Source organism: Orycteropus afer, unplaced genomic scaffold, assembly GCF_000298275.1.
Source record: "Orycteropus afer afer isolate SDZICR_OR568_19922 unplaced genomic scaffold, OryAfe1.0 scaffold00147, whole genome shotgun sequence".
Lineage (NCBI taxonomy): Eukaryota > Metazoa > Chordata > Mammalia > Tubulidentata > Orycteropodidae > Orycteropus > Orycteropus afer.
Genome location: NW_006921734.1, coordinates 2360193 through 2370135, shown reverse-complemented (window position 1 = coordinate 2370135; position 9943 = coordinate 2360193). Strand labels below are relative to the sequence as shown.

The 9943-nt window shown below is 38.0% G+C and overlaps 1 protein-coding gene across 1 annotated transcript in view; it reads left to right on the top strand.

Annotated features, from left to right (window-relative positions):
• AASDHPPT (aminoadipate-semialdehyde dehydrogenase-phosphopantetheinyl transferase) overlaps positions 1-9943 on the top strand; it is a 38866-nt gene that overhangs the window by 16452 nt on the left and 12471 nt on the right. Inside the window, exons 3-4 of the mRNA XM_007945990.2 lie at positions 7186-7307; positions 8046-8207. Coding sequence (XP_007944181.1) covers positions 7186-7307; positions 8046-8207 — 284 coding nt within the window. The remainder of the gene's footprint in view (positions 1-7185; positions 7308-8045; positions 8208-9943) is intronic.

The window sequence follows — 9943 nt, the reverse complement described above, 5'->3', positions numbered from 1 at the left end:
CAGAACATTGTTTTGTGCCACTCCCAACAGAAATACTCCAGGTGGACACCTTCAGCAATCAGGAGCTCCTCAGTTGCTCATAGCAAATTCCACCTTGGAGTTTACAAAGACTTATGGGTAGAAAAGCCACAGAAAGTAATTTACTATACCACACCCCCCCTCCCAAAAAACCAAAGTAACTGCCATGAAGTCAAATCCAACTCATAGTGACCCCTCCTTGGGTTTCCAAGGCGATATCTCTACAGAAGTAGATTGCCCAATCTTCCTTCCGAGGAGTGGCTGGTAGGTTTGAACTGCCAACCTTCTAGTTAGCATTCAAATGCCGGTTTTACATTTTCAAGTCCACATTTTTATTATAACCTTGATGGATAATAATTGACAGTATAAAATGACCCATAAATATACTATGGATGTAAATTTCCTTGCTTTGAAATGACTATCACAAAATTGCTCTCTGGTAAACCAAAAAACCCGAACTCAATGCCAGTGAGTCCATTGCGACTCATAGTGACTGCCCTTTGGTTTCTAAGGCTGTAATTCTTATGGAAGCAGACTGCCTCATCTTCTACAGAGCAGCTGGTCGGTTCGAGTTACTGACCTTTTGGTTAGCAGCCAAATGCCTTAGCTACTACACCACCAGAGCTCCTACACTCTAGAATAGATACTGTATATTAACTGGAATACCAAAACCCACCGCTATCAAGTTGTTTCTGACTCATGTTGTTGTTGTTATGTGCCGTTGAGTCGGACCCGACTCATAACGACCCTTCCTTGGGTTTCTGAGGCAGTATCACTACGGAAGTAGATTGCCCCATCTCCCTTCTGAGGGGTGGCTGGTGGGTTTGAACCACCAGCCTTCTGGTTAGTAGTCAAGTGCCTTAGGCACTATGCTACCAGAGCTCCTTTCTGACTCATAATGACCCCCATTTAGTTTCTAAGGCTGTAAATCGTTACGGAAGTAGATTGGCTCGTCTTTCTTTCATGGTGTAGGTGGTGAGTTTGAACCACCAACCTTCTGGTTAATAGCCAGATGCTTTATACACTGTGCCACTGCAGCTCCTAACTGAAGTGCAGTAAGTATAAATTAGTGGTAACATTTGATAGCTAGGAAGATGATAGAGAGTATTTCTTATTTCTTTCTATCATACTCTCTCTCTCAGACTATTTTAATAGTCTCCTAATTGGTTCCCCTATTCACTTTTTCCTGCACCCAGTCAGTGCATTCTCTGCACAGAGTGCTTTTTTTTTTTTTTTAAATACAGCAATTTTCTTAAAGATTTTAACATTGGTTTCCATTGCACATAGTATGTAATCTGAGCCACTTAACATGGTCCTGTTTTCTTGTTCTCATCTACCTCTCTATTCTCATTCTACATGCTTTCCTGTTTTCTCATATTTTATGTCCACACTGCTCTTTTGATATGTTGGATGTGGCAAAACTCTTTCCTGCTCAAGATCATTGCAAAAACAACCTTCTGACTGCTCTTCTCACTCTTTTTCTTGATTTCCTGAGGCCTTGAAGAATGAAGCAGCAAATACCTCAGAAATAGACTTTCCTAACCACCTGATCTCTTAGAGCATCCTGTCCTTTTGCTTTGTGGTCCTTCTCATTTGTAATTATGAGGTATTTGATTATTCTCTGTTTCCTTCAGATGAGTGTAAGAACTGTGCTTGTTGTGTTCTCTTTACCACAGTAATACCCAGAACCTGCCTACCTAGCAGAGTGTGTCCTAACAGATAGCAGGTAGTCAGTAAATATTGGATGAATGTTTAAATTATACAAAAGAATGTGTTCAGGGCACCTTTTCCTTCAGTTCCTTCAAAAACATCCCCTTAAATTTGTTGAAAAAGAAAAAAAATATGTAGTGCCTAAGGCATTTGACTGCTAACCAGAAGGCTGCTGGTTCAAACCCACCAGCCACTCCTCGGAAGGAAGATTGGGCAGTCTGCTTCCATAGAGATACCACCTTGGAAACCCAAGGAGGGAGTCGCTTTGAGCCAGTAGACACGATGGCAGTGAGTTTAGTTTTGGTAGCCACAATGGAAAACTATATTCATAACATTTTAGTGGGAATGTAAGCTCAGTGAGTTAGGATTAAAAATAGTTCCTCCTTTCTCACCGCTCCATATCCCTTCCTAGTTGTTGCTTTCCTTCATTCCTATCCCTCTCAAATTCTCTTTTCAACTTGGTTGCTGCTGTAAACTGTTCCACTGTCATTTCTGTAAAGGCTGTCCTCCATTATTATGCAGAATGCGCTTAAATTCCACTGCCATGGATGGAGTCAATTCTGACTCTTGACAACCCCATGTGTTACAGACTAGAAATGCTCCATAGACCTTTCAAGGCTGTAATCTTAATTGAAGCAAGTTGCCAGACCTTTCTTCCATGGTACTGCTGAGTGGGTTTGAACTGTCAATCTTTAGATTAGCAGGTGGTGTTGTTATGTGCTGTCGAGTTGGACCCGACTCACAGTAACCCCTCCTTGGGTTTCTGAGGCAGTATCACTACGGAAGTAGATTGCCCCATCTTTTTTCCAAGGAGTGGCTTGTGGGTTTGAACTGCCAGCCTTCTGGTTAGCAGTCAAGTGCCTTAGCCACTATTATCAGGTAAGGGCAAACTATTTGTGCCATGCAACAATCTTGTATGTTCTGTTACACATTACCTTTAAGGAGAAAGAAAGATGTTATTTCCTCTGTCAGTAACATACAAGAGATTTTGATCCTGTGGTTTGTGAAAACTATTTTGACAGCTTGGATATTTGGATAGCTGCCGTGGAGCACACAGATTCACGTTGCTCAATTCTCCTTAAATAGCTATGTCCCATTTCTTTAGAAAAATGATGAATTTTTTACTTTAACTGAGGTGCCATTTTATACGGGTTTTGAAGAAGGATTGCTATAGATGGGCTTTGAGGCTCTGGTACTAGTAGGAGGACTTTTTCATAAGTCCACAGTAGCAGGTAAGGGTATTGGCTTTAAATTATTTTGTTACAGGTTACCATTCTCTATTTAATGAACATTTAGTAAGAGTGTGGTCTTGATCATTGCAGAACACTCAGTATCTACTGCTTTCCTTAAAGATTAAGCAGTCAGAGAAATGTGGTTTCCCTAAAGTTCTGTGTAAGTTGCTTAGTCATGTTATTTTTTCTAGTCATGTTATTTTTTTCTAGTATATATACTGCTTATTTAAATTCATGCTGGACAGTAGAATGATTAAATGGAAGATCGTAATAGTCATAAATGTATGACTATTAGGAGGATATGTCACTTTTATAGTCTAATAATTATGCTGCCTTCAAGTAGTTTGAGGGGCAGATTTACTCTTCTGATATTTCCTCCGCATTTTAAAAAATTCTAATTTCCTAGGTGAGGAGCTCTGGTAGCACAGTGCCTAAGGCTCACCAGTAGGTTGGTGGTTCAAACCCACTAGCCACCCCACAGAAGCAAGACTGGGCAATCTACTTCCATAAAAATGTACCACCTTGGAAACCCAGTGGGGATTGCTATGAGTTGGAATTGACTCGTAAACTGTACTTGTTAACAATATTCACCCACTATGTATTTGCAGCAAAGTGCCACAGTGTGGCACTGTTGTGCTTTGGCTGAATATTTACAAACATTAACCTGTTCTGTTGCTGTAAAATCTCTATTTTGTGTGCAGTAGGAGAAAATGCTTTCAAAAGTTTATGAAGATGCACATTTATCAGATTTTTTTGAGTCATAATTTTTTGATTGCTTTCCACTGATTGTGCTAGATTACTTTTTTATGTTAATCAGTTTTTCATTAGCATCCATATTTGAAATTTTATCTTTGATTGCTCCATCATATTTAAAAATCAGCTGCCTTGTTGAATATTATGAAATTATAGCATGAAGAAACCAACAAACAGAATGACACCAAAGAAGACAATGTTGTTGTTGTTGTTTGCCATCGAGTCGGCCCTGACTCATAGCGACCCCTCCTTGGGTTTCCGAGGCAGTATCACTACGGAAGTAGGAATGCCCAACCTTCCTTCCGAGGAGTGGCTGGTGGGTTTGAACCGCCAGCCTTCTGGTTAGCAGTCAAGTGTCTTAGGCGCTGTGCTACCAGAGCTCCTAAAGAAGACAATAGGCATATCTTTTTAAAATATTTATACCTTTTGGATATTAATCTGTTAAAAACTGTGCTTCTACTCTAAGTATATAATGCTCTCTTCCAAATCCAAGCTACCCGTTCTTATCATTGCTGTTATTTATATAATTCATATCAGAATCTATTCAATAAGAGACAGTTTATGATTCACATGGATCTAGTGCTCCTAGAGGAGCTCTGGTGGCATAGTGCCTAAGGCACTAGACTGCTAGCCTGGTGGTTTAGATCTACCAGCCACTCTTCGGAGGAAGGTTGGGCAGTCTACTTCCATAGCGATACTGCCTCAGAAACCTAAGGAGGGCTTGCTATGAGTTGGATCCAAGTCAACGGCAATACGTTTGGTTTGGTTTAGTGCTCCTAATATTTAAAATTTGTAGTATTATCTTTAAGGACCTCTGGTGGTGTAGTGGATAAGGCACTTGACTGGTAACCGGATGGTCAGTGGTTCAAACACACCAGCTGCTCCATGGAAGGAAGACGGGCAATCTACTTCCATAAAGATTTACAGCCTTGGAAACCCAATGGGGTCACTTTGAGTTGGAAATGACTCCATGGCATTAAGTTTTTTTTTTTTTAATTTTGTCTTTGTAACTTTTATAAGGTACAGTACTTTTTTCTGAGGTATAATTGTCCAAGTCAGTATGTACTAGTACTCATTTTAACTGGCGAGTTTTTAAAGGTGCTTCCAGTTAATGAAGTGTTGGGGAATAAGCACCAGATTACCAAAGGGGTCTGTGTCCCAAAAAGGTTAAGAACTTTCTACCCTGGAGCTCCTCAGGTAGCAGTTTAATATTTCAGTTTCATTACACAAAGTGATTTTGTAGCTTCGCTGATGTACTTTAGGAAATAACAGTCTTTTAAAGTTAATATGAACAGATACAAACAGTAAACATTGATTTCTACTGTGGATTAACATAGAGTACTAGGAGGAGAAGAGTTAAGTGAGTCTCATGAACCTGAAAATGAATGAGGAAGTTTGTCTTGCTCTAAAGGACCACAAGAGACCATTTTGAATATTTTGAAGTTGGGGTGATAGGGGAATTATAAGTTTATAATTTATAGGCAGTTATAAACTATCCTTAATATTTAATATATTCATTTAATATTTAATACATAACTTTAGAGGTAACTAGAAAAGATGCTGTAGACTCTCTATAAGGAAAGATAACTGTAAACTCTCCATAAAGATAAGGATCGCATCTGTTTTGCTTATCATAATATTCCTAGTATATAGCACTTACTCATTTTGGGAGTGGATGATCATAATAGGAGTTCTAATTGTCTATTCAGTTCTCATGGAATAAGTTACTGATTAAATGCTTGTAAAGCGCTAAGTAGGAGAAATAGACCTCTGCTTTTTTTTCTAAACATACTTCTTCCCATAAGAAATGCCCATCGAGAATGTGGTGGCACCCGTACCCTTAAGAGTTGCAGGAGTCTCTCTGTCTCTGGGTGGTGCAAATTGTTAACTGCTTGACTACTAGCCTAAAAGTTAGCGATTTGAACCCAACAAGAGTCATCTCAGAAGACAGGCCTGCAGTGTTTCTGAAAGGTCATAGCCTTGAAAATCCAGTGTACCACAGTTCTGCTCTGACACATACAGGTTTTCCATAAGTAAGAATCAATTTGACAGCTGCTAACAACAATAACAAAATAGTCATTCTACTAATATGATTTGGATAATTGATTGATAACAAAAGCTTTAAGAGTTGTGGTCAACTAGTTAGGAATCTCGAATTCTGAGTTGAGTATTTTAGAAATGAGAGTTCAAGTTTAGACAAACATGCAGTTGTAATCTAGAAAATACAGTAGACCAATACCTTGTATTATAATTTATACTTTAGTCCTGAGAATCAGATCTCTTGAGTTCTGTCTTCAGCTTTTTCCAACTTTTTTATAGCTGAGTTTTCTCATTTTAAAATGAGGACATTCAGTAACAGTCCCAAAGGCAAATTAAAATTCTGTTACTAAATCCTTGAAGACAGAAGGATGCTTTTAACTAATCTTTGTATCTTCTAAAACTATGTTGTCCCATATGGTAGCCATTAGCCACATTCAAATACATTTAAACTAATTAAATGAAATAAAGTTTCATTTCCTGTTACACTGCTACATTTTAACTGCTCTGTTGCCCTATGTGGCTAGTGCTTCCCATATTAGAGCAAATATAGAACATTTCTCTCATTATAGAAAATTTTGTTAGACAGTGTTTTTCTGTTACTTAGGTACTCAGGAAGTATTTGTTGGATTAAAGAATGAATACTGGGGTAGTTTTTACATCATTTAAGTAGAACTTGCAAGTTAAGCTACCATTTTAGGTGGTTAGACATTAGTCATTTGTTTTTAGAATGCTTTGGCATATTTTGTTTATTGAGCAGTGGCACTAAGAAGATGCTTCAGATGAAAAAAGATGAAGTTATTTCACAGTGGCATCCCAGAAAAGAAAAAGAAAATACGCTGTTTTTATTTGGAAAAGTCAAGATTAGAAAACATGTTGAAAAACAGTCATTTGAAAGAAATAAGCATATATTACTTTTCCAAGCATAGCAATGACTTAGAATAAGAGAATGATCTTGAGCTTTCTACCACTTTCCCCACAAAATTACAATAAAAGCATTGTTTCCTTTTTTGTCTGCTGTATAGGAAAAATTTAAATTCCAAAATAGGATAATGTGTTGTGGGCTTCTGGTAAATATCCTATCAGCTATAGGAAATTTCCTCCTAGTCTAATAATTTAGAGTTTAAAAAGTTATGGCTACTAAATTTCAGCACATTTATGAATAAAAACATATGATTTTCCTTCTTACTTAAATTTAAGAATTCACTTCAACTTTACTAATTAATAAATGTTAAATCAACTTTCTGTCTCTGGACTAAAGCCTGCTTGTTCTGGTATTTTATTCTTTTAATTTCCACTTTGATCTGTTGATATTTTGTATAGCTTAATGTGACTACATCTGAAAATAAAATTGATCTATAATTTTCTTTGTTGTGCTGTCTTTAATAATTTTGTTAACAAAAGAGCTATTATTCTGTATTTTCTCAATTGACAGGTCGTGGCTCAATTCCAGAATTCTTTCATATTATGAAAAGAAAGTTTACCAACAAAGAGTGGGAAACAATCAGAAGTTTTAAGGATGAATGGACTCAGCTGGATATGTTTTATAGGAATTGGGTATAATTTTTTTCTAATTTGAGAATAAAAGTCGATGATTCCCACAACTTTGAGCAAAAGTATGTCATTTGCACAGTAGTTCATATAGTTATTGAAATAAATGAGTCATTACTTGGAAATGTAATGATTTTTGTGTATACTGTAGTATATTATACTGACATTTATTTTAAGAAAATTTGACCTGTATTTAATGTTCAATTAGAAGGTACTTGTTATTAAGGCTAGAACAAGGTATTATATTTATCATTATTTATAAATATTGCTGCTGCTTGTGAAGAAACTCATATGCATAAAGCCTTACTTAACAGAGTTAGGTTAGCATTTACAAAGATGCCAGAAGACATTAAGTACTTCATGAGTTAATTTAATTCTCACAACAACTCTATGAATAAGATTCTAGTAGTACCCCATTCTGTAAATAAAGGAATGTAGGCGCATAGACCTGAAATGGTTTGTCACAGCTGGGTTCTGTCCATGTTTCTAAGGTGGGGGAAAAAAGATAGCTGCTAACTGTAATATAAAGTCAAACTCACTGCCATGGAGTTGATCCGACTCATAGCGACCCATCCTTGGATTTCTGATGTGGTATCGCTACGAAAGTAGCTTGCCCAAACTTCCTTCTGAGGAGATGCTGGTGGGTAGTGTAGTGTAAAAAATCCAGATGTGTTGGGGCCTGTGGATTTTATGAAGAGTTTATCTACTAAATGCACTAAGAGATAACGTCTCTTCATATCTTAGGCATTGAAAGAAAGCTTCATAAAAGCTATTGGTGTTGGACTTGGATTTGAATTACAACGACTTGAATTTGATATATCCCCATTAAACCTGGATATAGGCCAAGTTTATAAAGAAACTCGTTTATTCCTAGATGGGAAGGAAGAAAAAGAATGGGCATTTGAGGTAAGAAATTGATTAAAATTGTTACAACCATAAGTATTGCCATATTTTTATTGTAAATGCAGTATACATATACAAGGATAGATAACAGGAATCCCTAGATGGTGCAAAGTAGTTTCTGCACTTGACTGCCAAGTGAAAGATTGGAGGATTGAACTCATCCAGAGGTGGCTTGGAAGAAAGGCCTGGTCATCTGTATCTGAAAAAAATCAAATAATAGGAACCTCTGGAACACTGTTCTCTGACAAACATGGCTTGCCATGAGTCAGAGTCAACTGACTGGTACTGGTAGGCTAGATACAACTGGAATTCAGTCCTGGTGCTCTGAAGATAAATTTTGGGATACTGTGAAAGCATAATATTTAAGCTAATAATTGAAAGATGATTGATGAGTCAAAGTTAAATAAAACTAGAAGGGGAAAATGACCTAGGCAGAGAAGACAATTTTGTAAAGAACCTGAACTGAAAATAGCTTTGTATGTATGAAAAGCCAAAGAGGCCACTTTGATTGGATCCTGATGAGGAGATTTCATAAAAATTCAAGATTAGGCTGGTAAAGTCACACAGGTGAGTTTTAGTCTCTTTATCATTTTCTGTTACTAACAAGTCTCGATGATTAGAGGAATCCAACATGAACTTACTATAAGCCAAGTCTCAGAATTAGCTAGAGTTAGGAATTGGAACACTCAGAACTTTTTTTTTTTATCTCTTACTTGTGCCTTTCTGTGTATCTTAGTTTCAGTTTTCTCCCATCAATGTGTTTTCTACACACCAGCTTTCTCAGTTTCTCTGGTCAGTGTGGCACTTTAACAACAGTCTAAAAACTTGAGAATATTGGTGAGCTATCTTTCTGTTTTAAGCACAAAAACTGGATAAGTGGCTTAATGTTGGGTCAAAGGTTTATCTCTAGACCAGTCATTGTTGCTAAAAGAGTGCTCTGATGTGATTGGCTTAGTTTGTGTTAGGTGTCCAGAGCCCACTGAATGGATTATATTATGATACGGTTGTTCCTGCTGATTACCTGAATGGTATGCAGAGAAAGGCTGTTCCCTGAATAAAAGTTAGTGATGAGTGGTTAAAAAAGGAGATGTTCATTAATTTTCTCAAGAGAATTTATTAGGTGATCAGTAGGGTGGCAGTTTGGAATGGCTAAGGGAGACCAGGAAGCGAGCTAGTGGCAGTTTGGAACAACTAAGGGAGATGAGGAAGTGAGCCAGCAGAGATTTGGAACAGCTAATGGAGACCAGGGAGCTCTGGTAGCATAATGGCTAAGGCACTTGACTGCTAACCAGAAGGCTGGCGGTTCAAACCCACCAGCCACTTCTCGGAAGGAAGATGGGGCAGTCTACTTCCATAGTGATACTGCCTCAGAAACCCAAGGAGGAGTCGCTAGGAGTTGGGTCCGACTTGATGGCATATAATAACAACAACAATGGAGACCAGGAAGTGAGTGGAGGGGTTTGGAACAGCTAAGGGAGATGAACTTGTCTGTCAGTTTGTCGTACTGTGGTGGCTTGCATGTTGCTGTGAGGCTGGAGGTGTTTCAAATGCCATCAGGGTTACCCATGGTGGACAGGTTTCAGCAGACTTTCCAGAATAAGACAGTGCTAAAACATCAAGGAGGCCACATGTTCTGACCTCCTCTAATCTCACAAGAGGAAGACAGGATTACCAGCAGTAACCCAAGGCCTATTACTGCAAGGCCAGACATGCTGCCTCCCTCCAGCCCTTTCACCAAC